This window comes from Clavelina lepadiformis, chromosome 9 (assembly GCF_947623445.1).
Source record: "Clavelina lepadiformis chromosome 9, kaClaLepa1.1, whole genome shotgun sequence".
NCBI classification, from domain to species: Eukaryota; Metazoa; Chordata; class Ascidiacea; order Aplousobranchia; family Clavelinidae; genus Clavelina; species Clavelina lepadiformis.
In genome coordinates this window covers 5,511,315-5,539,169 of record NC_135248.1, presented here as the reverse complement: position 1 = coordinate 5,539,169, position 27,855 = coordinate 5,511,315, and the positions used below count along the sequence as shown (strand labels likewise).

At 35.2% G+C, this 27,855-nt stretch overlaps 2 protein-coding genes across 7 annotated transcripts; both read left to right on the top strand.

Annotated features, from left to right (window-relative positions):
• The first annotated feature begins 561 nt into the window (after nucleotides 1-561).
• Nucleotides 562-18,247, top strand: LOC143470395 (solute carrier family 28 member 3-like). 5 transcript variants are annotated; one of them, XM_076968505.1, is made up of 15 exons: nucleotides 562-729; nucleotides 7,829-7,956; nucleotides 8,057-8,148; nucleotides 8,453-8,642; nucleotides 8,773-8,917; nucleotides 9,475-9,666; nucleotides 10,957-11,098; nucleotides 11,632-11,777; nucleotides 11,890-12,020; nucleotides 12,222-12,390; nucleotides 13,445-13,513; nucleotides 13,676-13,895; nucleotides 14,077-14,175; nucleotides 14,352-14,463; nucleotides 14,686-18,247. In XM_076968505.1, exons 1-15 carry the CDS (start codon nucleotides 592-594, stop codon nucleotides 14,789-14,791), a joined length of 2,079 nt encoding a protein of 692 aa, XP_076824620.1. In that variant the 5' UTR covers nucleotides 562-591; the 3' UTR covers nucleotides 14,792-18,247. The 5 variants fall into 5 exon arrangements, 4 of the variants coding, with proteins under 4 accessions (XP_076824620.1, XP_076824623.1, XP_076824621.1 ...); XM_076968508.1 differs by lacking the exon at nucleotides 562-729 and adding an exon at nucleotides 5,713-7,289; XM_076968506.1 differs by lacking the exon at nucleotides 562-729 and adding an exon at nucleotides 5,713-7,354.
• Nucleotides 18,248-18,896: 649 nt separating this feature from the next.
• Nucleotides 18,897-27,084, top strand: LOC143470396 (sodium/nucleoside cotransporter 1-like). Of its 2 annotated transcripts, XM_076968510.1 has the most exons (15): nucleotides 18,897-20,546; nucleotides 20,656-20,759; nucleotides 21,363-21,454; nucleotides 21,675-21,864; nucleotides 22,387-22,528; nucleotides 22,684-22,875; nucleotides 23,074-23,215; nucleotides 23,404-23,549; nucleotides 23,635-23,765; nucleotides 23,868-24,036; nucleotides 24,838-24,906; nucleotides 24,983-25,202; nucleotides 25,385-25,483; nucleotides 25,622-25,730; nucleotides 25,900-27,084. In XM_076968510.1, exons 1-15 carry the CDS (start codon nucleotides 20,421-20,423, stop codon nucleotides 25,988-25,990), a joined length of 2,022 nt encoding a protein of 673 aa, XP_076824625.1. In that variant the 5' UTR covers nucleotides 18,897-20,420; the 3' UTR covers nucleotides 25,991-27,084. The 2 variants fall into 2 exon arrangements, 1 of the variants encoding a protein (XP_076824625.1); XR_013119362.1 differs by lacking the exon at nucleotides 25,900-27,084 and having other exon boundaries at nucleotides 24,983-25,125.
• Nucleotides 27,085-27,855: the final 771 nt, after the last annotated feature.

Sequence of the window (27,855 nt, the reverse complement as noted above, 5' to 3'; positions counted from 1 at the left end):
ATATTCTGCTGAGAAGTGACTAACATTTGAAACGTCAAACAAAAGCAGATTGCTTACAAAAAGCAGATTTGATCAGTGAATTGATTGCATTGTTCAAACTAAGGAATTCAAAATACGTTGAGATACACTTTAGTTCAAGGCATAAGGGATGGGTTAAACAAATGAAAATGAGGTTGCAATGAGGTTAGATGACCGCATGTAGATCTAGGAACCAGTTCATATACGATAGCTTTCAAATTTGTTTATTGTTTGCAATTTATTCTTTTGTAATAGACGCTTCTTCGAAATCTCTTTACAGCAATTGCAGAGAAATATATATTTTCTTACTGGTTGAAATCAAATAAGTTAAGTAAAATGATGCCAAAAAGTATATTTTCAGACAATTTAAACAAATATGACTGTACTCGTTTTGCAATCACTGGCAGGCAATTAATTATTTTTAGTCTTACCATTATTTCGTGTTTTGTGTCAAAGAATTTTACAGCTTCCATTTTAATTATTCGATTAAATTCAATTATACCTTTATAACAACTTGACAATAACATCTGCTCTTCTAGGCAAATATAGCGTTGAATTTACGTAAGTTTAGCAATGACATCTACTCCAGCCGTAACGTCGTTTACTGCAAATGCAAAAAACGAATCAAACGGACAATTTACCGCCCAGCCAGAATTACAAAATGTTTTGGAAGTGCAATCGGGAACTGGACAAATAAATCAAATTTTTCAAGTATGTTGATACTGATATGCTTGTATAAATAACCTATAGTCTTCCTTTTTTCTAATTATTTTTACTGTTTTAGCTACTCAGTTTAACATACGTATGTTCATGACGAAATATCTCTGCGCTGACTTAACTGGATGTTCACTCATGCACTTTACCTTTCATCATAATTTAACAACATTTCTTCAAAGCAGAACTCCAAATTCCGTATTAAGAAATCCACCTCAACATCTTTCGAACAGTCCAAAAAAATTATCCAAAAATATTGAAAAAGTTTGTTTTTGATGCTTTTTTCGACTAGAGTAAAATGCCAGCGAATATAAGCTGCCTTTATTCTTCACTCCTAGAGTATCTATTGTATACGGAATAGAATAACGAACTCCATATTTAGTGGAGAAGACTGCTCACGTTATTGGATGCAGTAATGACAACTAAAGTAGGAAGCAAAGATGGTTTATGTTTAAAAAAACTGGGTATATTTGTTAGGTCTATTCTCGTCATCTTTTGGGCTACGGAAAACTGTAAAATACAGTAACCAGAGTAACCTATTTGTTAGGCATGCAGTACTGAAAGCAACAGAAATTGTATAACACCATATTACACGACCGTGTACTTCCACAAGTGAGATGAATATGATGATGGAATTTTATTCCCAATGAACATTAGTTCGGTTTCAACATGCATTACTTGAATATTGTTTACTTTTTTACATCGTTTATTTTTCGCCATTAACTGTACGGAGCGACGAATTAGATGCTAAACTTTTCAGTACAATAAACAGTGAAAGGAGAGAAGCGTGCTTATGGCTAACAGCAGTACGACTTCCCAGGAAGACAAAAGTAACTCAATATGAACAAAGGAGCCATCAGAACAAGCTCACACGTAAGCTCACGAAGTGGTTTGCCAAGGATAAACACCGCAATACTCGGCTTCGCGTTTATTATTGGTAAAACTGTTTGCCAATGCTACGTCTATCAAGCAAGCAAACAAGTTAAAAGAGAATGGGAGTCAGGATAAAAGCACAGAATTTAAACTCTATAAACGAGTTGCGTATTTTAGAAACAATACCTGTTTTCCCTTAGATATTGCTTTTCACTTCGGTTCAACAAAGGCCAAAAGTTTGCCAAGTCTTGGTCGTCAAAAACTTTTAATTCGACCACGTTTGCTGTTGGTTACATTTCTGCCTTACAATAACATGTGCTTTTCTGTGAAGCGTTTGGCTGCGGCCCCAGACGATCGTTTGCATAACCATCTGTGTCAATGAGTCATACCAAAGTTGCCTCTTGAGACACATAGAATGCGCTTCCCACAATAGCAAATCCAGGGGCCAATTGAAACCAACTCAGTTTTTAAAGTGTACGTTTGTAGAATGATAAGTGAATAAGTACTTTGCAAAAATTTTGCTCAATGTCAAGAAATAATTCCCTACTGTGTGGGGAGATACTAAAAAAAATAATTCCGACCGATTGTAATGTCACAAACGCAATTTCACATTTAATCTACGATTTTGTCTTTTATCATGGAACTTTCCCGCCAAGCGTCAAACAAGAATCCCTCCACGTTTGACTCTTTGACCTCCATTGTTATAAATCGTGTTTGAGTTTATATTGTCACGGAAATGTTTGCGGACCAAATAAAATGTCGTAGTATAGAGGCCAAAAGTAGTTAAAGCTTTGTTTTATGTAGTTTTTCTACTGCCTAATAAATCGCACAATTGCTGATTATATTGTTATTCTAAAACTGTCATTTTAAAATCTTAGGCTATAAACAATTAATAAGAAAAAGTCAAAAAACAAATAAAAAATTCGTGTATTTCAATCGGAACTTGCACAACGGCTTGCTCCGTAACCAGGGCTGTTTTGTTATGGTATATGCCTGGGTCGGCAACCTTCCGTATGCAGTGTGCCAGTTTATGAATAATGTCAAAATATCAACAACTCGCGTGCCAAACATTTTTGTAAGACATTTTTTACATTTTCTTAAGGTGATATAACGTGCGCGTCAAATTATCTCGCGTGCCTGGGGTTGCCGACCTCTGTGGTATGATATAATTAATCTTTATCATCGGACTGAGGAGAGTCTTTGCACGACTTAAACCCGGCGATCATTTTTTATCGTACGAGCCTCGGTTACCGAGCTAGCGTTTGTGAAAGTTTCGCTTGCTTTTTATTTTGTGTTTTTTATTATTTTTTATATAAAATTTAGAACTGTCCGCCAAGTCCACTGAACAGGAGCAAGTGCCGTTAATGCCTTGCCTGTATTACAACGGTATAGCGCCAGCCGCCATTGTGTATATCGAACACGGAACACTATGGTTAGCCATATGAGCCAGGCAAAATATCATACTTACGCGTTCGTAAATTGTGAACGTGTTCGCAATTAACGAACATGTTGAAAGAAGCGAATTCTGACGCACATGGCTAACCGTAGAACACGAGCCGTATTTATTTCGAGGTCAGCGCTCGAACTACTCGACAACCGATCCGACTTAACCCGATGAGGAATCGAAAATCTCTAAAATGTTTTAATAGTAATAAATATGTATCACGCATAGTTGTCGTTACCAAAAAATAACTTAATTTACATTTCATTACAGGTAGGCCTACATATCTAAGTTATACTTAGGCAGTGAGAAAATTCCCATGAAAACCTTAAACGTTGCCTCGATGCAGAATGCACAAACAAACGGAATAACTTCCCTGTCTATAAAATGTTACAAATTAATTCGGAACAAGCATTCGGATGTTCACTGCAACGTTTGAGTAACCTAGATTTCGATTACGTCACAAAGGAGTATTAAGTAGGCTACTCTACGCAGCTGGAGGAACCTGCTCACCGAATAGTCGTATGCTGTTTGTAATGGATTGTTTATTTTATTTTTCTTTATTTAATTTCGGTCTTATTTCCATTCCGGAATTTCATTATTTTATTCCTGAACAAGCGTTTGAGTTAAATGAGAAAAATGAAAAGACGAAGAATTACAATGATGCAAAAAACGCTTTTGTATTAGGGAAATTCCCAATCGCGATACCAAGCTATATTTATTTTCAATCTTAAAACGTGCTCAAAAATAATTAAGGTAATAATTGCTGGTAACAACTAGCACAGCAACTACACCCATAGCTTGCCTATAGTATTTGTATTCAGTCTATGTCTATCTGTTTACTGCTTATTTTGTAGTGTGTTATGTGCACTGTGCGGCAATGTACAACTATGTGTAACAGCTATGTGCAATTTTATGCAGCTATGTGGAAGTAGAGCCCTTACAATTGGAATTGTATAGAACAAATTAATCGATCATTTTAGGCTGCCAGTTACCAAATTTGATAAAAGCTACTTCGGTAAACGGCTAGCCAGTTAAAGAAGGCTAGCTTGTTGAAGTAGGAAAACACGGTAAACGGCAATTACGCTAATCAGTGAATTGAAATGTATGCTCAATAGCAACTTAAAACAACAAGCTATTTTTTTCAAAGTGTAAGCTAACCTAAAACTAATCCTCTTTGCCCACACTTTCACCTCTTATGACTAAATTAGATCAAAAATAAATTTGGGCAAAAAAACAAGTCAAACAATAGCAAGATTCAAACCAAAGACTTCCAGCATATGAGCCCCATCGTTAACCACTATGCCACCACATTGTTTTCTTCCCTCGTCCAAAGTGAGAGTGATAAACCCATCAGCGAAAATCTGCCGGTCACTGCATTGTGATTCAGCAACTTCGCTACATGGACGCCAGTGAAATAGTCACTTCGATAATTTTAGGTACCCCAGGGTACTCAATGCGGCATTGTAAGTCTGTAACCTTATATTCTGCATTGTGGTTATAAATGCCAGAATGCCTCTAGTTTAGGGATCTCAACATTGTGAAACCCAAGTACTTAGTATGATTTCATCTTGCTTTCTTTCGCAAGGTTTTATTTTTATGTTTGCATGATTGATTTTACATTTTCACCGTTCATTGTTATTTATTTTTTTGATAACACTATGGGATATAAGTTGTTCAAATTTCGGCAAACCTGAATGATAACATAAATATTATATTGATTAATTATTTTTCTCGAGTAATCATACTGTCTTAAGCCATTGTGGAAAGTGTGGCACACACATGCACAAAAATCATCAACATGGACAGCATACTTTAATGCATTTACACTGATATAAATAAAAGACAAAGAAAATTTGGTGGATAGTTGCTGATCAAAAAACTGAAGCTTCATTAAAAGTCTTGCAAAGTTTTGTGCACATGATTTGTCATTAAAAACTGTCATACAAGTTCTTTTCAACCGGTCTGATTGTAGGCAGTGAAAAGATTGGTGCAGGATTAAGCACAACAAAAATGTCCAAAAGCTTACAACACAGATGAAGTTAATCTCACGAACGAAGCTGATTGTTGTGAATATGCTATAAAATATGGGCCACAGCCCACTGATATTGTGGAAAGCATGGCATTTGCACCCTCTAGAGTGTTGAAGGCTGTGCTTGCTTAACCACAATGCTTCATATTTTCCTTTGGAAAACGGAGCACACAGGCTCTGCGTTTGCCCATCACACTGCAAAGTCCACCTGGTGCATCTCGAGTTTAACCATTCGGCACCCTTGATTTCACCTCGATTTTGGTTGCCCTGCACTCCTGAGTTCTCGTTGAAAAGTAACATGCTTTTCAGTTTGGGACCATAGTATAACAAGAATAAAACTTTTATTGTACGAGATATGAAGTCATAGGTGTAGGACAATGCTAGCGTTTATATAACCAGAATAATCTAGTACTCAGATGTAAAAATGTAGCATTGAGTCAAAACAAATTTTCTCATGTGTCACGTGCGACAGAATTCCAAAGTGTGAAGTGAAGATTTTATGTAATTTTTTTTTATTACCCAAAAAAGTTTGACTAATGTCAAAAATTAATTTAAGTGGTAACATTTCACAGTTTTTTCCTACCTATCCATTTGCTTTTGCGTTAACCATGATTTTAAGGGAACAAATTTAAGATATATTTCACTATTGATTGTATAAAAATGGTCATTATGATGCATTGACATTAATGGAGTTTCAAACATTCAGTGTCAAGTAATAGACTATGATAAACTGATAAAACAGTCACAAACAATGTTGTAGTTTTAGCAGTACCTCGTTAATGAGCTGTCTAGGCAGCAGACATTCAACTTTTCTGAGTACTTTTATAGTCTCAAATAAAAAACTCTTCGTAAGTAAATATTCTAACATCTTTGAATCGGTGTACAATTGACTTGAGGTATGTTTGTAATCGACAGGTCGATCAAATTTTTACTGTCAGTAAAATATCTTGTGCAAATGGCAATAATGTGAGGTAACTAAAGATGTAACTACAAGAGATAATTTAAAGCTCATTGCACTATTATACTTTTTCTATTTGCACTGCTTGTGTATTTCCATCGGCGTTTGGTGGTTACCTAAGCATTTTTGTTTTGCACAAGTTTTTTACAACAAATAAATGCATACTTTGCTTAAAGTACATTAGGCAAAGTGTAATCTGGCTAGAACAAGCATTTTATCTAGACAATGTCTTGATAATGTTAATTTAAGTCAAACTTTTGTAACTATTGATCGTAACATTATAATTTAACTTTAGGTCCACTACTATTTGCATTGTAGCCTACTATATCATTTAATTTTTGTAATTCGCTGTAAGAAACCAAACTAACATACTAAATTTTTCAAAACAAAAACTATTTCACAAGTAGATGGTTTAAAGACATATTTAAAAACTGATGCATTTTTTGGAAAGTAGTTGGGATTGTCCTGAGATCAAGTTAGTGACGTAATATTTAGTAATAAATAATAGCCATCAAATACGTTTTTAGCAACATAAAGTGAGATAAGTTACACTTTGCTCACTCATAATTCTTTCTAAGATATTGCAAAAATTTCCTGGGATAGAGGATTTGTCAAGAGCTAGCCTGGTGTGAAAAGGGCTGCATAGTATCAAGAAATACCGTTTCGTCATTATAAAGGGTTATCATTTTTAAGAGCTGCGCTGGTTGAATCATTAAAAATGAATGGCTATAATTGACATATTTTCAACAGAAAGTCATACAATTCGTTGCAGATTATATAAAAGTTACACTGGGAAAATGGGTGTGCAAAATTTTCAAACTATAAAAGTTTTTATATGGAATAAGATAAACTAGGCTATTATAAACTGCCCTCAAATGAATTTTTTGTGGCATAAAGATAATAATAAAACTTGAGCCAATTTTAATCGTGGCAAAACAAATCAGTATTTAAATATGATTTAAATGCTTTTTGCATCAGTATTAAATGTTGATAGCCAACCTTTTTAACACATAATATGCTAAACACAGTACTAGAAATCGTGGATGTATATTGAGCGAGAACAATGGAGACCTTGGGTGGACATACTTGGTTTTTTCTCAAAGCAACATTTAAAATTCTAGGTTGGTAAGGGTCTCCATAATTACTCTGTGGTTTCCAGAAGTTAATGATGCAGACTGTAGAGAAACACTAAAGACCTACAGCAGAAATACTCAAGGTGTTCAGAGGAACCATGGTGGAAAATTACACCCATCGTAGGTGCCTATGTTAGACATAGGTCCATGTTTCTCATGGGTGGAAAAAAGTTTGTCTTCCACAAGTGAAGTATTTTTTATCACTCACTGTACTTTTATGATCAAAGCAATCATTTTTTTTTTAATTTGTTAATGATTACTACGCTATTTGCCAATTGTAAATTAAATTGCTAATCTTCAATTTTTTGACCCAGAAACAATGTATTTTAGCATTAGAAATTACATTTTCCTCTGCATATTTTGTATGCAAAATAATTTTCTGGGCATGATTGAGTAGTATGTTCAGTGTTTAACCTTTGATTTATATTACTTTTATAAGATTTAAACCTTTTCGTAAATATGTATATGATTTATTTTATATTTTGCTGAAGTGTTCTACATATCTACACTGTATACACAATACTGGTAAATACTTATTACAAAGCCTTGTGTGCTAGCCAAACATAACAAAGATAATCTGTGTTTTGTTGTGACTGTAACCACGTTGTAAATGCATAAACACTCTTTCCATAATATCAATATTTCTTTATCATGTTAAGAGTGATGAGCCAATCAAAAATGAGAAAGACCATCATCATTCATCTTCTTCGATAAACATTGATTTGTATGATGCCAATGAAGTTGATGACCGTGAGCTTGATTACTCTGAATCCAACATTGTGCTATGGTATTAGGCTGCAGCCTGTGCAGATATGTATTGTGACTGTATATCACTCTTTAAGTCAGGATGTTTTTATTTTGTAGTTTAATCACTGTTTATGCATTAGGGTAATTACATATCCAGTCTTGGCAGCAACACATTTCTACAGCAAATACAAAAGGACAATATTAGTTGTTTTCGGCATCTTGCTTGCCCTGGGTAAATATTAGTAATCAACTAAATCTGAATTAACTTTTATAGCAAATAAATAGCAAAATATCTGTTGAAGTAGAACAGGCTTACTGTAGACATTTTGTATTTTACTAAAACATTAAATTAGCATTGGTAACAGACAGAAATAGTGATGACTAACTAATCCAAAATATTTCGCTGAATTTTTTATCTTGTCAATAGTTAGGAACCCATCCATTGCTTATTTGTTTTCCGTGTTGTTTGGGTAATGCATTGTTTAACAGTGAGGTTATGCATATTTCTATCATTTGTTTTTTTTTGTAAAATACAGGTGTCACAGCTTACATGGTGATTGCATGTATATGGAACTTCAATCGTGCCATTCCACTACTTGTGATTTGGTGTTTAGTTGTCAGTTACAATGTGTACGCCTATTTTCGAGACCATTACGGGGATCAAATATGGGAGTATTGTGAGCCGGTTTATGACGCTATTTGCAAAAACATGTTTTGGATCAAGTGGTACTGCATGTGTTAGCATATCTATAACTAGTTTTGTTTCCATATATCCATGCACATGTTTTCAATAGCAGTTTTGGTAATGTCAACTATTTAGGGAATCACTAAAATATTTTTTACTTACGTGGTTTAGGGTTTTCATTGCATTAATTGTTGCTGGCCAGGCAACATGGATTGCTCTTGACACAGCAAAACGACCAATAAACCAAATCATTTCTGGTGTTGGATATCTGGTTTTTGTATTTGGCTTGTTTATAACATCTAAATATCCAAATCGTGTAAGTTATATTATAACACATATACAGTGGAAGCTCATTAGCTTGAAGCCGTAAGGGCCACTTTAATTAATTTGAATAATCTGACTTTGGTATAATTGGTAAGTATTTTGGAGACAAGTCAGTTTACATTCAGTTACCTCGAGCTAATGAAGTTGAGTCAATGAGGTGGTTTAGTGTGTAACTATTCAGAAAACATACTTTGTTTCATTTTATCGACAAAATTTGAAAATTCTTGTTAAAATAGGACATATTTACAATATAAAACAAAATTTACAATAAACACTGCACTATCTGAAAATTGACATGCTGGTAATATTGTGACAAGTACCTGCTGGTAGTAATCTACAATTCTACATGATAAGGTCTTTTTTCTGTTTTCCATATTTCACATTTTTACTCTTGCCAAGATAAAATTCTGACAGCTCTTATAGCATTTTAAAAACTTAGCACACAATTGTATAGTATCATAATGCTTTGCTTTTAAGAATATCATGAATATTATCACAATACTGCATTGCGTCACGTGACTTAGAATATATTGCTAACGTGTATTGAAGGTGATTTGGAGACCTGTACTTTGGGGATTGTTGATTCAATACTGCATGGGTTTGTTCATTTTAAGAACTGATGCTGGTTTTGATGCATTCAATTGGGTTGGAAATCTTGCCCAAACTTTTATCAACTATGCTCAAGCTGGATCTGAATTTCTCTTTGGTGACAGTTATGCTGATCATTACTTTGCCTTTGCAGTATGTGTTTTATTCATATGTTTAGATTTTCTTAGATGATAATCCAGTTTGTCCACAATTTACAGCTATACTACGTTAAATAAACTTGGCGAACAAAAAATGAAGTGATTGATATGACATATTGATGCATATTGTATTTTATTGTTTTGAAACTAAACTGCCTTATGTCCATTTGTGGCTTAGGATTTTCCAAAAGTAAGGTATTTTCTGAAATATTAAAAGTTTATATCCATCTTTTTCAAAATGTTGTACTACACAGCTTTAAGTCCGTGACATAACGCTGTGCAGATTTCTTTTGGTTAATTCTTAAAATGAAACGACCTTATGTCCAAAAATTGTTTGCAAGTTTACAGGCTTTCAGAGAAAAAAAATTATATAAATGCAAGGGTTTCAAGCAAATAAGAAATGTGAAAATTTTCTGACTCTTAAAAATTTATGTAAAAGTCATGTGAAAATGATTACAAAGTAGAAAATGTAGTCGACTATCTGTAATTGTTTTACCTTCATAAAACTAATTAACCTCTATTCATAAAATAGTTAGAAACCTCAACAAAATTCAATACAAATTTGGGATTACTGTTTTGGGTTAATTAAAAGCTTACCTAATAAGTTTAAATTACTAATAAATTCAAATTTCTACAAAATTTACTTTGCTTTTGTCCCAACACCAAAGAATAAATTTGAAGTTAAACAACCTTATGTCAAAAACAGGGATGAAAAATAATATATTCATCCCTAGAATGGGTTTAAAATAATGTTTGCACTAAAACTGTTTAGTAACATATTGCATGTCCCTAAAAGATCTTTTGGGAAAGATTAAAAGCTTATGAATGCATTTTGTAAACAGCTATATTAAAAAAACTTTAAATCTGTTTTTCTCAAACCTTGGTCTTTGCGCATAAGGAATTTTAGTTTTAATGTGACGTTTTCCTCGGCTCCTTTTTTTAAAAGCATTTTTTATCACTTTTAATCAAGGGTGGCTTCTATGTTTTTTAATACTAATGTATTCACAACAATTACCATCCTGCTAATGCTGCTGGTCTGTAGTTACATACATGCGATAGTTGTGTTCACTTGTTTAAGACATCCTTGTTGGTAAGGCGACGTTTTCACACTTTCAAGACATGTATTTTAGTACGGCACGCTTTAGCATCATTTCATGCACCTTTCAATCAAGGTTGTTTTTTAAATGAGCGTCTGTTAATCAAGTATATGTGGTGCTCTGTGACTGCTAGGTGCTTCATTTGCGCTAATGTTTACAAATAACCTTTGGTATCATTTATTGAACAGGTTCTTCCAATCGTAATATATTTTGGATCGTTTATTTCAATCCTTTATTACCTTGGCGCAATGCAGTGGTTAATTTTTAAAATGGCATGGATCATGCAAATTTCCTTGAACACATCAGCTACGGAATCAATGGTAGCTGCAGGTATTGTATTAGATGCACAATCTTGCACTGAAATGCAAAGCTTGAGTACTTGAGCAAAGCACCTGCTTTAATTATCAATTTTATGGTCCTCCAAAATACTCAAGTACGATCAATACTCAGTTGTACTTGATTGTTTTTAGGAGCTTTAATTGATATTTTTTTCACTGTCAAGTGTTTTTTAAACGTTGTGTAAGCTGATGATTTATAGTGCAACCTATGTATAAGAACGTACGGTGATAAAGGTAGAAATACAATGGTCTTGATCAACATCATAAAGAAATGAATGTAATTAATTAATATTAAACCAAAGTAATTGAATACCAGTATTAAGCATCTGATACTTGCTGCCCGGGCTGACCAGGTAATTGAACTTGTATTTGAATAATTTGATCTAGCCTACTAAGTACTTGTAATCAAAATGCCAAACTATTGCTTTATTCAGTTCTGCTGAAATGTTTCGAAAACATTTAGTGATTTATTAGGCTGATGTGAAAAATTTTTTTTTTTGACCGACTGCAATGTGTGCTTTGCAGGCAACATTCTTGTGAGCCAGACTGAGTCTCCATTATTAATTCGACCATACATCAAAGATCTCACAACATCAGAAATTCATGCTGTAATGACTGCTGGATTTGGTACCATTTCTGGCAGTGTCCTTGGTGCTTACCTTGGATTTGGGGTAAGCGGGAATGTTTTTGTTCTTGGTTCATTTTCTTTATATGTGACAGCTTAAAAAGGTGCATGTTAAAGGTCTCTGTAAATAACTAATTCTTTTAACTTTGTTAATTTAGATTCAACCTGTTTATGTGATTACTGCTTGTTTCATGGCTGCACCTTGTGCATTGGCTATATCCAAACTTTGTTATCCTGAGACAAAGAAGTCAAAATTTATGACTACCGAGGGTCTGAAATTGGATAAAACGTTTGTTTGCTTTCTGTTTATGTTGTGTATGTTCTATCATTTATAGGCTGCGAATATGTATTATATTAAGTTATAACATTCCAGTATCATTAAAAACATTTTAATGTTACAACATTCTAAACATTTGTTAAGTACATTTTAAGGTTTTAAATATTTGTTAAATTATATGAGTTATTGGTGTTTAATGTTATGTTTTTTCAGAGATCAACGGAATATAATTGAAGCTGCTTTTGTTGGAGCATCACAAGCTATTCCTTTGGTTTTAAACATCGGTGCCTGCTTAATTGCGTTTCTATCGCTGTTGGCAGCAATAAATGGATTCTTAGGGTGGTTTGGTGGCTTATTGGACTATCCACAACTAAGCTTTGAGGTACCCATCTTTTATTACATTTTTCTGCGGTTTCAAGCCTAATCTTAGACACTTGTAAGTACCTTCACCACGGCGGTTATGTTTTTCTGTGACGTTTGTTTGTTTATTTATTTCTACACAGGTGTACGTTCTGTTTTAGGAGCGGTAACAGGAGCGTCGCTCCTTTTTTCTTTAGGAACGGACGTAAGAGCGCGTCCTCTTCTAATGTTATCCGCTTTTTGCCTTTTTTTTGGCACAGAAAACGCTGCGAATGCAGGTAGAATCTAGACTTTATCAAGAAAACGCATCTGCTTCAAGATTAATTTGAAATAATTCGTAACCACATGATGGTGGCTTAATAATACAAACCTCAAATTTTATCAGACAATTAACTACCGCTGGTAAACTGCTTCACGCTTGTTAACGTCATTTAACTTTATTAACTTATATCATAATATGCTTCAAAAACCAAGATCTCAATAAACGTGAATAGTGAACAACTAAAATGTTCATACCGTCCAGCTTGAAGATGACAAATTTGTATGAACTCTCACACCCGTCATGTGTAATGATAGTAAGTACTTTCAGCTTGAGATAAGTTCTGTTTAACAATAAAAATCCGTCCCAAACTAAATTGACTTGCGCTTTTTTGCGAGAGAGAAATAGGGAAGACCGTGTGCGTTAAGCAAAAGAAAAAAGCATTGGCAGACTTGCGAGAAGCAGAAAACGTCTCCTGAATTTTATTGTCCATTCTGTACTTACTCAAAGCAAATTTGTTTAATGCCGTCAAAAACCAATAACCAGGAACTTCTACTTCCTGTCTATTTGGTTTTCGTTAACGACTGCAGAAAAGTTATCAGCGTTTTTTCCATCTATCAAACGAAACGCTACAATGAATCTTCAACATATCAATTTTCGATTGTACAAGAGGCACAAAAAGTCGAAAAGATAACTCTTCGCTGCTCTTAACACCAAATAATTCCTAAACCCATGCGGAGATATTCGCTGTATGAGCGCTTGTCTAGTTTCTGATGTATTACTAACATAAATTTATTGTAGGGTTTGTTGTTTGCAGGTCATGTGTTCATACGTGTTTATGCCAGTGGCTTATCTTATGGGAGTAGATTGGCAAGATTGTTTTAAAGTGAGACTGGTTTTATGGTACAGTACCTGTATTTTTACACTAGTAGACTAGTAGACATTTTGCGAATGTAATTTTTGGAAATGTGTTTTGCTTCCCACTGTAGTTTGCTTTTACTGCATGTTTAAACACCTTCAAGTTATCTAAGTTCTTGTTTAAAAATAGGCAGCCGAATTGATTGGAACAAAAATCTTCCTGAATGAATTTATTGCGTATGAGGCTTTAGCAAAGTTGATAGATGCCAGGGAAGATGGTACAATCCCAAGAATCCAGCCTGGTATAGGCACAGTTAACTGGGTAGATGAACGAACTGAAGCAATAGTCACGTATGCCTTGTGTGGATTTGCAAATGTTGGTTCTCTTGGGATTATGTTGGGTGGTTTAGGTGCATAAAATTTTCCCGTATTGAATTAATAATTATAAGAGGAAAAAGACTAATACATTAAGTAAAAGATAATCCATATATTTTTCAATGTGAATTAATATTACTATAATATGGAAAACCTGAGCTTGCAGAAAGCAAAAAGAACGTGTTCTAAATAACAAGGTTGTATTTTTGCATGAAGGAAGTTTGGCTCCTCATAGACAAGGTGAAATGGCAAAAATAGTTCTGCGAGCTTTAATTGCTGGCATATTTGTCAGCATTTTAAACGCCTGCATTGCCGGTAAGTATGATAGCCTATGTTCGTTTTGCTTTGGTTTTGGAGTTCAGTAAGTCAAGATTTTTTATGTAAGACTTACATTGCAGTCGTTTATTACTTACAATTGTAAAGTGCGCTCTGTTGGCGCAATATCGAATCCTTTCCGATTTGCATAATAAGTAAATACCCTTCCATCTTAGGTTTTCTGTACATTCCTCGACCTATCGATTGCACCAACATGCTTGCAACTACCAATTGGACTTATACAGAGCCAAGTCGTCTTTTTGAATGCTGCTCAACTGGCCTTTCTATGTATACTGAAGTTTGATACTGGTTTTTCTTACAATACCTTACCTCATATTTGCAAACATTACATATCATGTGTTAACAATGGGAGTTCCTATCTGTTATACTATTCAATGCGATGTTTTTGGTTCTTTAAGTCTGCCCTGGGTTTCCGCAAGTTTTAGACCTGATGTGCATTTTTGGCAGATGTAGGTTTGTTGTTTGTAATCCCTTTTTTTCTTTTTATAGGACGACAAACGAAACAGTTGTTTGCGCTTGTTGCAATTATTACGACTGGACAGCTCATGGATATGAACTGGACTGTGTTGGAAATGGACTTACATTTACTTGCTAACTCTTTCCTGCTACTGTTGCGCGTCTAATACCATCCATTTTTTAATTGAGCTTTATTATTTAAACGCAGTAGGCCGACACTACCGCGTATAAAATACAATTTAGCACTTAATGTAAATTATCGTTCTACGTATGCGAAACTGATCTTACAATTTACGGTCTTCACCGGGTAAAATAACCATGCTTGTACATCCTAGTACAAGCACTAACAGCCTTTGTTCAGCGTTAACTATATTATGCTCTAAACTTTACAGCTTTGGCGTGGTTACAACAGCATGACTACCATCTTGCAAACATAATTTTCTACACGCTTGACTGGTCTGAGGAGTAATGAGAAACAGCATGGTATACCAGTACACCTAATGCTCATACTGTCAGGGCTGGCGCTACGTATTGCGGGACCCATTTTCGTGATTGTTAGCGTGGCCACTTAGCTATGCATCATTAGAATAGACGAAGATTGGCGTTTTATTTTATTCTTTTTGTAGTGTTATATACTTAACCTTAAACCTTAGTTAGGATTGCGTTGAGGAAAGGAGTCTGAAGATTTTGTGGTTTTACGCCGTAAAAATGCTTATAAACGCCTCGAACTGATTTTTCATGTTTAAAGGTAGGCTACGGTAAATTTCATCAAGCTACTTTTCTTTGCCAGATCCTAATTTACGCGATGGAATACAGTGTGTTTCTGTGTTATCACTTGACATATTGATTTGCCATAGCATTCACTCTTTATCCCATTGCATAACTAAAAATAATGTCGAGTTTTCTGGGAACAAAGCAACTTGAGATCGTTTGGTTTAAGCTTGAGTGAGTGGGCAGGGCCCAATTTCAAAACATCGGTGAAATCGGCATTAAACTGGCCCTACGTAGTGCACACTACATAGCCGCTACTTGAAATTCTTAATTGTTGGTTGGTTGCTGACCGCTTACTTCGACACAAAGGACGTATAACAGCAAATTGTGTTAATTCAAGGAGCGACGATTTGCAATTTGATTTGTGTTAGTAAAATGTCAAAATTAGCCCTTTGTTCATTGGACTCACCTACCGCTTCGCTAATATTTAGTATCACCCAAAGAGATCTGGTCAAATCACACTTTTCTAGACTTCAAGAGATTTCGTATTACATAGAGCTGAGATGAGTAGACTAGCGTTTGTGGTAGCCTACTTTTCAGACTTTAGCGCCTTGAATTGAGGCTACTGCGTTATTCATGGGCTGAAGTATGCAGCAACAAAAGCGAAAATTTTCAGTCGAGTGGTCTTTGAATGTATGTAAGCTTTAGGGGCATTTTTATTTTAATGGAGTTGCTGGTGTGCCAAACTGGTTTTGATTATCTCAACTTACTTTATTCACAAATTGCGCGCAATGTTTAGTTGGGTACGTTTGTCGGAAGCAAAGTTTTTGTTGAACGTAAGATTTGGAGCAAGTAAATGTGCAGGTTTTGTAGCTTGGAAAGTAGCCTACGTTAGGTGAAGTAGAAGCATCATACGTTAAAAATAGTCTACCAGCGAGGCATTATAAAACCTTTGTTTGCACAATGATTGAGATAAATGGAACTCAAGATTAATTTTTAACCAACGAAACTTTGAACCATTTGTTAGCTAAATACGAGTAGTAGTTGCTTGTACAAAAACATTAATCAGATGATTTTGATTTATTAGATTAGTTGATTTATAGACTTTTCTGTAAGAAAGCATGCACTGGTGCATTTCAAACAAAGATAATAATCTTCGAAAATGATTGAGGTTAGGCTATGTTACCTGAGGCGCGAATCATACAATATCGCCTGCCGAGCGGTTTAAACTGTTTATATTATAACGTCAAAAGCGCAAAAGTGTTTCTGCAGAAACATGCAAAAACTACAAAAACAACGTGTTAGTTAACTGCTATGTCTAGCAAAGTTAAAAGTGTGTCCATAGTTTTATTTACCTCCCAACAAAATATGCGAGCTGGTTGACATGAAGTCAGTTGTATTCTTTTAATTTGCTGCCTTTTTATTACAACTCAGATTCGTTTCTGACTATAAACTTTTTTTGAGCGATAATTACTGTAAGATAGGTTTTCGCCATACTTGTTATACCAAGTAATTTTTGCAGAACAGGATTCTTGCATACTGAATGAATGGTTGCTTGCGTTTTAATAAAAATGCGATGACATGATTTTTATTTGGCAGTCACTACTTTACTAAACAAAAATCATAATATTTTTGAAACTATTTTTACAATTCCTTGTTAAATCAAGTGGAATGTTACAACACAGTAGGTTAATTTAATCTCAATTCTATCGTCTAATTTAAATCTAACTTTAATGGGACTTTAAATTACTAAAGTCAACTGGCTCTTTCTCCTAACTTATTCGTTGTTACATAGGGTCGCATGATTTACTTACAGTAAATTAGTCACTTGTTTTCAGTTAAGGAAGCACAGGATTAGGCATGCTCGAGATCACTCTTAGTTCTAGTTAGGTTACGTAAAAACAATTTTAAACGTTTGTAGAAAATGAGTTTTTAGAGCCGGTTTGCGTACAATGAACCTCGAATTTTGTAATACATTAATTGCTCTCTCAAGAAAGATAGGTTTTTCATGTTTTATTTGATTTTCATTTTCTGTAGAAATGTGAGTAGACACGTTAAACCAAAAACAAATTTTTTTCACTTATCGCCAGTCACTGCTGCCCAGCTGCTGCTTAAAAGTTTTCTTAACTTTTACTTATTGTGGTAATATTTGTTACTATTTATTTTACGTATTACAGCGTAAGTGTGTTGGTTTGTACTTTACTGCCTGGTGCATAAGTTACACCAGGGATGGGCCGATGAGAACCCAAACCCGAATAGATTCGCCGAATATCGTTTTTGTGGAAGATTTGGATGAACACGAATACTAACAATGGCGAACCTAAATATAAAATTATTTATAAATTTGCTGACTTTGGTAAAAAACGGTGATCTAGTTTCCTGATGAAACTAAAATAGAGTAAGCCATACTTACAATGAAGGTCGTTTTCCTTACGATTTTGCGTTTTCAATCGTTTTATAAACATTTTTTTTTTTTGAAAGAAAGCAATTTATTTATCGATTACATCATGTCACAAGCAAGACTTGGATGAAATTTTTGGACAAGTTTTGGATGAAATTTTATTGTTTGGTTTTAATACGAATAGATTCGGGATTGGTTTGTGTGGATCTTCATGATATTCGGGTTCGCACGAACCAAATAATCTTGCTTATGGCACATCCCTAATTTACAAAGGAAAGACGCCTTATTAACTGATGCATGCTTGTGTTTGTTTGCGCAACGTTATTTTGTTCACAGTAGAGCGTTAAGTGTCGACTGGTTGCTTGACAGCCCTTTCCATAATGCTACTAGCTGTAGTTAACTGTTACTATTGCCTTGCAAATTGTTTATTTTTTTAATAGGACTGGTAAAATTCCGTTTAATAAAACCTTAGTTCCTGTTTGACTCTGTCGTCAGTTATAAGGCTATGACATCTATCTTACAACCAAATGCAAATTTGCAAGCTATGGTTGACAAAATGATTATTTTTTTTCATTGTGAAGGAAAACAGCAACGACGTAACAAACATGAATAGCGCAAAAAAAGCAGATGTGTAAAAAGTGGAAAAAACTCTACTAAAAGGCAGAGTCAGGAACACGGCAAGCAAGCCTCAATTTTGACTGTATTTGTTCTTGTTGCTGATTAATGCCCCATTTTTGTTCGATATCATTAACCCAACTACTTGCAAACAATCCTAGACACGGTTTACAGCTACCAGGAGATTTACTGTTATCGTTTGGGTTTACTGGCAGTGCTATAAGTTGTTATCAAGAAATTAATACTATCAGTATTCTCGTGTACGTTTAGGCTTAAACCTTTAAGACTTTGTCAGTATAATATTGCATTGACGCGTGCTATTAACAATGAGCAGTGATTTTTATTCTCACCGCGGCAATGACGAAAAAACTAATGAATGATTGATTGATTGATTGCATTTGGCACTATAGCCTGTCACCCTTGCACCTTTCCAGTAAACTGACAACTATTAAGCATTAGTAGTGTGGCGGCTACAACGCTATCATGCGGTAATATTTCGTCGACCTCAACGCTACTAGGACATCTCATTTTAGGCGTTGTGTTTGTTGATTACTTGATGGTAGTGTGGTAATATACATGATAAATTTTGAACACACCAAAAACTTTCTGCCTGAGCTATATGAGCACAGAATTCATGAGCAGAAGATGGACTACTTTAAACGCTTTGAATTTGGAACGTCTACAAAGCGTCGTCAACACGCAATCAACGGAACTGCCGACGGCAGGACGATAGAGTGAAGCCTCTTCAAGACGAAGTAGAAAGAATTACACCACAATGTAAAATGCTGCATGGAGGCGACAACTACAGAGAAACAAATCCAACCTTGAAACCTTAACTGGCCGCCTCACGAAGCCATCGTCATCAATTACTCAGCTGCTGCCATTTCGCCGAGCACGCCGGTAGTCAATCATGTTTCTTCGCCCAATAACTGCACCATCGAAACGCCTATGCTACCACCATAAGAATTTTGGTAATCAAGCAAACAAATGCACGAAACGTTGTGAGTCCTAGTTCCGTTTCTCACGGCCAACACAAAAGACATCGTATTTTCCAAAAGAATTTCCGATTGTCCTGTTCTCTCTACTAGGTCACGCCGCCAAACATGCAAGAAGACGTCGAGCACCATTGCGTTTGGTTCTTTTGCATCAAACGTTACCGTCACAATCAACTTTCCGCTTGAGCATAAAGCAAAACCAACAAATTTGTTCAACGCTGAGGTATTATGAACGGTCTACTCTACCATGTCGACAATGGTAAAATTCTTTTGCCTGAAGAAAACGATTTCGGGTTTCATCTTTTCTTACTCTTCTTAGCCCTCATCCGACTTGCGAATGGCGTGGCGGCAAACTCTAATATCTTGATATCTCATTTTAAACGTTGTGTCTGGTAAATTATTTAATGGTAATGTGATTGTATCCATGGTATGTGATCGACCTTGGATATATGCATCTTCGTGGTGATCGCGAGTAGACGAAAAGTATTGCAGCAATAAAAGAGGGTTTTATCAAATTGTTATGATTGCAACAGCTCGGCCAAAGTGCTACTTTCAGCTAATAGGGCGAACGCGCAACCTTCGCGCTTCGTCATTTCATCTGGAGTCAGATATTGGAAACCGACTTAACTCTGAGCGTTGCGATAGTAAAAGCCATTGAGGCAAGTAGTTTTCCCATTGAGTAAAACATGCATTTTTAGCCATTCTGGTGAGTTTCAAAGGTTATTTTTTCGTGAATTATTCCCATTCAGCCTGGTAACATATATTATAATTGACATTAAAACAGTTGTATGTCGCGTTCAGACGAAGTACCACCTGCCGTAAAAGTAGTTATGCAAAGCCAACTTTTATATTCTAGTATTGGTTTTGTTTTTGTGTATTTAAATCATATCTTTTATTGTCGGCATGTCAATCTTAGGCTAAAAAGCTGTAAGTTGTTCTACAGTATGAAGTGTGTCCTGTGCAGAAGATTGTTTTACAAAAGAACTTGTTCCTTTTAGAGAGCCTAGTTTAGCCTAGCCTATTCACTCTACTGCACAAACAAAGCAATGAGCAACGAGGTAAAACTGACGTCATTTACCACGAAAGCTGTTGAAAGTCAAGTAGAAGTTGATTCCAGTTTGAATTCTGAGAAGCTTTTAGACAAAAATCAAAAAATCAACCCTGCTTACGAGGTTGGTTATTTTTTCCATTTATCATGAGAAAATGTAAGCACTTGTCCTAACTAGCCAACAACAGTAAGTAGTGTATATACATTATATGCTAATAATATTTCTATTGCAGATGGATAGCAAGAATAGCGATGAAAATGGAACAAGCCCTGATCCTGTCAGCAGTGAAAAAATTGAGTTTGAAGATCTTCCTGATGAAGGAAGCAAATTTTTGAAGTAAAGCTTATGGAGCACAGTGCCAGTTTTGTTGTAATTAATCATTTGGGAGTAATAATATGCGCGTTTTTCGTGCTTGCGGATTGGGTTAACCGATTCGAGTTAAAACTCCACACACACAGCCTCAAGTAGCGCAATTAAGAACAGTTTGATTTTGATTACTTTCCTGTGTTGTGTGATACGTTGTATCATTGTACCAACAAGCATGACTGCATATATAATAACTACACTCGGATAGTTGAAACCGTTTCCATTTTCCAGTGGACAGACGGTCTGGTCTGTTAGTTGTTTTTTCTTATGGTTAAATCGCTGATAACGGACTCACTGAATTGCTGCTTAAAGTGACCAAGCTACAGTATTGTTTACTTGTCAGCCCTGAAATCAGTCCTCGCATAAATTAAGTAAACTTTGTGGGGTGATTCAGTCAAGTCAGCAAATAGTAAGACGGAGTCAACCTGAGTACAAAGCAAAATAACACGTCAGCACCGTAAGCGATACTTACATTCATTTGAAAAATACTAAAGACAGTTTCACTAAAACCCGCTCAAATTGAACAGCATTTCACAAGACCGTGCGGCGTGCTCACCATATTTGTGTTTGCAGATCTGTAACATATCCTCTTACTGCCCTGACAGAGTTTGTTATTCAATATCAGCGTGTTATCCTTATCGTCATCGGAGTCATTTTAGCATGCGGTTAGTTCATTATTTGTCATGTAGTATCTTACTGATTTAAAAAAAAAAAATTTAAAATAAAAATTAATTAAGATAAAAGATTTTGAAGGTTGTTCGGCTTATGTATTAGTTAGTTCTACCATAATATAGCACTTATAAGCAGCGAACAGACAGAAGATGGCGATTTGTACAAAATGTACAAAACACATTCGCATTACTTTATTCCATGTTCTTTTTTCAGGCGTCACCGCATACATGGGTGTTGCTTGCTGGTTCAATTTCAACCGGGCCATAACACTGCTTGTAATATGGTGCCTCGTTGTGGGTTACAACGTTTATGCTTTCTTGCGTGACCATTATGGCAAGGAGATATGGGATTGCTTTCGACCAATCTACAAAGCTATCAATGACAACATGTACTGGATAAAATGGTATGAGGTCGTTTTACATTTTGTCAAATAACACTTGTCAACAGCAAAGTCTAAGAAGGTTATCTGATGGGTTCTGCAAGTAGTTAAAAAATTTAAAAATGTTTGTTGTTTTTTCAGTTCTAGAATATGAGGCTATAGCAGTGTATTTATATATCGGTTTTCAAGATAAAGTAAAACGTGAGATAACCAGCATCAGCTTATATATGATGTCATAAAGCGCATATATTTTATCCACAATAGGTCACTATTAGTCTGTGAAAACAAATTAAACTAAAAACTACGATCATAACCAACAATGAAAAAGTTAAATATAATAATAAACTTGCAGAATTAAAAAAAAAAAAAGCAAAAAATTGTCCCATTCAAACAGCAAATGAAGCTTTGACCGTGAAGTGCCGTTGTTTAAACAAAACACCGACGCGTTTCAAAGACCATAAGTCTGAAATATCAAGATGACTTCCAGCTAAAGCGTTACTTAAAGTCGTAGCCTATACTCAACTATTAAAATATTTACAATTTTAGGATATTCATTTTATGCGTGGTTGCTGGACTGGCTGTGTGGATAGCGCTAGACACTTCGAAAAGACCAAGTCAGTTGATATCTGGAGCAGGATACTTCATATTTCTGTTTGGCATTTTCCTCACTTCAAAACACCCAGACAGGGTACGATTTATAAAGTAACGATAACAGCTATAAGAAACATTGTTGTGTGCATTTCCGGAATTTAGCGTTAACTAATCATTTACCTATTCATATTTCATATTTTTTCTCATATTTCATATCATTCATATTTCGCAATGTGCGCTATCCGATAACAGGTAAGGTGGCGTCCTGTGCTATGGGGATTACTGATTCAAGTTTGTATTGGAATGTTCATTTTGCGAACCGAAGCTGGATTTGCCGCTTTTAACTGGCTGGGCAACCTGGTACAGACCTTTATTAATTACGTTGACGCCGGAGCAATTTTCCTGTTTGGTGATGGTTTTGCAGAGCATTATTTCGCCTTCAAGGTAAAAAAATGTTTCCTGCTTTTATAGATAATACGAGAGAAGTTCAATTTAGATAGAATAAAGTTCAACTTGGTACATTTGAAGAGCAGCGCAACTTTTCTATGCTTATATGTTAGTTTACTTTCGGTTGGATTTAACGTGATCCAAACGCTGTATGGTAATTTAGACGTTTTGCTATGATAATAATTACTTTCTTAGGTGCTTCCCATTATCATTTACTTCAGTGCCTTTATATCTGTTTTGTACTACCTTGGCGTTATGGAATGGCTCATACTCAAAATGGCGTGGCTGATGCAAATTTCACTTGGCACCTCCGCCACTGAATCTATGGCTGCTGCCGGTAACGATTTTGAATCTCAGTGTATTGTTTTTGGTTTTAATTACTAATTGTCAAAACTAGTAACTTTCGGTTGTAAATGCTACTAAGTGTTCCAGGACTAGTAAGCTACACTCAACGAATGTTCCGAAGATTTCAACTAAAAAGTCTTTATTAGCAATCATATGCATGATATTAAGTAAAATTTACAGGAAATATTTTTGTCGGGATGACCGAATCCCCGCTGATGATTCGGCCCTACATAAAAAAACTCACCCCTTCTGAGCTCAACGCCATAATGACTGCGGGATTTGGCACAATCGCTGGAAGTGTTTTGGGAGCCTATTTAGGTTTTGGGGTAATTTTGTGACTAATTAAGTATATTGGATAAAGAAATAGTTTGATTGTGTAACGATTGCAATCTTCACATGTTGTGGTTTTAGATTCAGCCGGTTTTTGTAATCACTGCTTGCATCATGGCAGCACCCTGTGCCCTAGCTGTTGCCAAGCTTTCATATCCGGAAACAAAAGTTTCTAAGTTTCAGAAGACGCAATCGCTTAGATTAGAGAAAATGCAAGTATCGTTCTTGCTGCACCACTAAAGTTTGAAGTTCATTGTCCATTCAGCTTTCAGTTGTACTTAATTAACACTCTGAAACTTGTCTGTTTGTCTTAGGGGACATTTGAACGTGATAGATGCAGCAGCGGATGGCGCTGCTTTGGCTGTTCCACTTGTACTAAACATTGGAGGAATATTAATTGCTTTTATTTCACTTCTCGCAGCGCTAAATGGAGTTTTAAGTTGGTTTGGAGGACTACTAGATTTTCCCCAGCTCAGCTTTGAGGTTAGTAATGTTTTCCTTTAGCTAGCTTAACTGAAACGAGTTTGTAATTTGTTCTTCATATAAAAGCCTTCTTCTGTCGTAGTAAAATATAACGTTTGCATTGAGCCATATGCTTATATTAAAGTGTAAATGCATTGGTAACACATAAGTTTGACTTCACTCCAAGTTAATGTTATATTTAGATTTACTTCGTTCTACTTTTATTTAGTGACTGTTTAACCATGTTCTGCTGGGCTTATATGGTCCGTGCTAACTTATTATCTTGCATTAACCTGCATAGTAATGGTAAAAAAATAATGGATATGCGTCACATCACTGTCAAAGAAGAATCCATCCTACAATGAGTAACAATGTCATAAGTTCATAACATGCTTAGTTTGTTCACAAATCTTTTATCTCAAGACTAACGCCATTAGCGTAGAAATATAATTTTTTTCGTTAGCTCATTTTGACATCATAGGCTGCGCGATATACCACCGACAGGTGGAGTTGTAAGTTGATTTATTTTGGAACGTAGGCCTACCTTGCATGGCTTGTTATGTCAGAATAATTTCAGAAAATAGAAGCCAAGTGGAGAGTTTGATATTTCAGTGCCAGCTGCAGACGTTCTGAGAAAAAAAAAACATGTATCAGCGTATTTATGCTGTACATGTGTGGTACACTGTACATATTACATTTTCTTTATATTAATCTAAACTTGTTTTGTCGTTGTATTTGCACTGAGATATTGGACATTTATTAACACAAAACTGTGCAAAGAATACAGTTTTTCAGGTTTTACCCTATTTTTTCTTTCTTTAGCTCATGTGTTCTTATATATTCTTACCTGTGACCTACTTGATGGGTATTGATTGGGTCGACTGTTTAAAGGTAACTATGGTACATGACCCATACGAACGTCTATACTCACAACTTTTTCAAATTATTTCAAAATTATGTTTTTTAGTGTTCTGAGCTAATAGGAGTCAAAATTTTTCTAAACGAATTTATCGCCTATGAAGATTTAGCCGCAATGCTCACCCTCCGGGACAGTGGAACAGTTCCAAAGGTAGACCCAGTTACAGGCGCCGTAAACTGGATTGATGAAAGGTCAGAAGCAATCATCACTTATGCTTTGTGTGGATTTGCTAACATAGGCTCGATTGGACTTATGATTGGTGGATTAGGTAAAAAATGTTGTATGTCTTTGCAATGACCGTAAGTCATGTTACTCGTCATAACGGACCATATTAACATGCAATTTGAAGTATTAAGTTGCTATACGTGCGGATAAATTGCTTCATGGCTTGTTGGTATTATAGAGACATGAATCGATATATACACATAACCTTGATGTTTTTTCAAATAGCTGGCATGGCTCCAGAAAGACGAACTGATATGGTAAACACGGTCATCAGAGCTTTTTTTTCTGGCGTTTTTGTCAGCATATTGAATGCATGTGTGGCAGGTAATTGGCTGTTTGCTTCTTTCACTGTCTTTCATGTTGTATACATGCATGTTGTGGAAAATATTATAGAATACTAGATGCTGTTTCAAACAAAACATTTGTCTTTTATAAACCTTTGACCGTTTTCACCTGATATAGGCTTTTTATATGCGCCTCGGCCCATTTTTTGCGACAATATGATGGCTACCACAAATTGGACGGAGACCGACCCCGGTCGCTTGTTCCAGTGTTGTTCTGCAACAAATCTGTAAGTTTATATTGGAACACAAGTTTGTTGTGTTGTCTGTTAGACTTATTTATTCCATTGCTTTTATTGTCGTATTCCATATGCTCCGTTTCAACAATTTACAAATGATGCTTTGATAAGACAAACTTAACTACAAATAAATGTTGTTCACCACAACTTTGTTGTTTAGAGCTCTCGCTGCGGAAAACTGTTGTCTTGAATACAATTGGACGAGCACCGAATTTAACCTGAATTGTACCGCTTATAACATTCCTTACTAATATGCACAGACTGTTTTTCCTTTATTTTCATATTTTTGTCGTAATTTGAAACAAAAATAGATCGCTAATTAACAACTGTTGCAGTATTGTATAAGTAAATCCATCCATAGTTTGCAAAAGCTAATCAAATCACAAGCCGTATCAAAATATTATTTTTACAAGAGAACCTACACCCTAATCTGACCTGTTAATTTTGTCTTATGTTCTTAAAGGTCGAAGAATTGTAAGTATGAACGTCAGCTGAAGACTTTGAGCAAAAATTTAAGTTAATCAAATCTGGAGGTTTACTTAAATTTCACTACGTTTATCGAGCCAGTTGTATGTGGGCCATGTCTTAAGTCAAGCAAAAAATTAAACTTGTATACTGAAGCCATTACGAGCTTATTTTCTTCTCTGGTATGAATATGCTATATTTAGAAACATGTTTGCATGTTACATGTTACTGCAGTAATTGGAAGAATTATAAAAAAGAAAGTCAACAAATTCAGAAAAACGAAATGCAATTTTCAAAACGAAAACATATACTTCGATCCAGTAAATGCTCTTTTTTGTATTTTTTACTGCTGCCCATGAATTTTATATATTAATTATTCTTACGTGTTCAAAGTAAAGCCCTTTTTGCTATTGTAAACGGATTGCTGTTCATGATATGGCAGAACAATTCGCTTCATTCAAAGCAACATACCAGTTTTTAAGAGTGATTCTTTGTTTAAATATGCTTTTAAAATGGTTTGTAATTGATTAATTTATTTATAGTTATTTAGGCAGTCTTTGGATATGCATTGAGACATATCACTTTAGAGGATTGCATCAAAGAAGCTGACAACGGAGATTTGTGTGTTTATAAATGTGTTTACTTTTTATATCCAATAGCCAGGCTACGAAGTTTTGTTTGTACTACAGGTCCACCAGAAGTGATTTCCTTAACAGTTTTAGTTACGTGGGAAATTTGGAAAGCTTTATAATGGATTAAGTGAATTAAACTTTAAATTGAAAACAACCTGGCTATTGCCTCCAATTGCGAGTTTCGATCTCGATTGCCAAGTTTGAAGTGTATCATTACAGTTTGCTCATTAAAAACAATTTGCGATGCATTATGCTTTTATTGTTTCTTAATTGCTTTACGTGGTTTCCGCAGAAGTCTGAACTTTTATAGTTTGAAGCCTTGCTTTGCACAACTCTTGTTCTGTATAGTTCAGACAAAGCGCTGTAACCGCGGCTCCTGATGCGGGTGTGTCTACTGTTTGCAGATTTTCTAATCGTGAGCTCAAACGAGAAAGCTTAAGTTTAGGTAGAACTGACTTAATACAATACGCAAAAGCTTATATGTAGGCTACCTAGGTCTATATCGCGTTTTATCAGTTTTGATTATGAGATTATCTGAATAACTACTGTATTTAAGTTATGACGTGATTGCTTGTTTTACATTGCTTGTTTTCAGTCTGTCAAAATAATTGTCAGTAATACCATAGAGTTTTTATCTGTTGAAGCTTGCCTGGTTATGTGTTAAAGTGAACAAGCAACATTTGTTCATCTTATAACTCTTCGTTATGCAAAAAATAATTAGAGCTTAGGCATTTTGCTTTAAACTTAGACAAATTATCACTCCGTTGGTTGATTAGTTGCGCTTTTGTTTCCGCGTGAGACTTATTATAATAAAGACTAACCTAAAACATTAAAATTTTCTGAGTTTGGCCTGATCTTGCAATTTGTAGATATAGCAATTTACCATGATTTAAGACCATAGTTATTCAACTAAAGGCAACGAAAGTTACACCGCAGTTATGTACAAAGACACGCTTGATAAACCGGACTCGAGTGATCAGGAATCATCGACAAGTTTAAATCGATCATGGACTCTCATC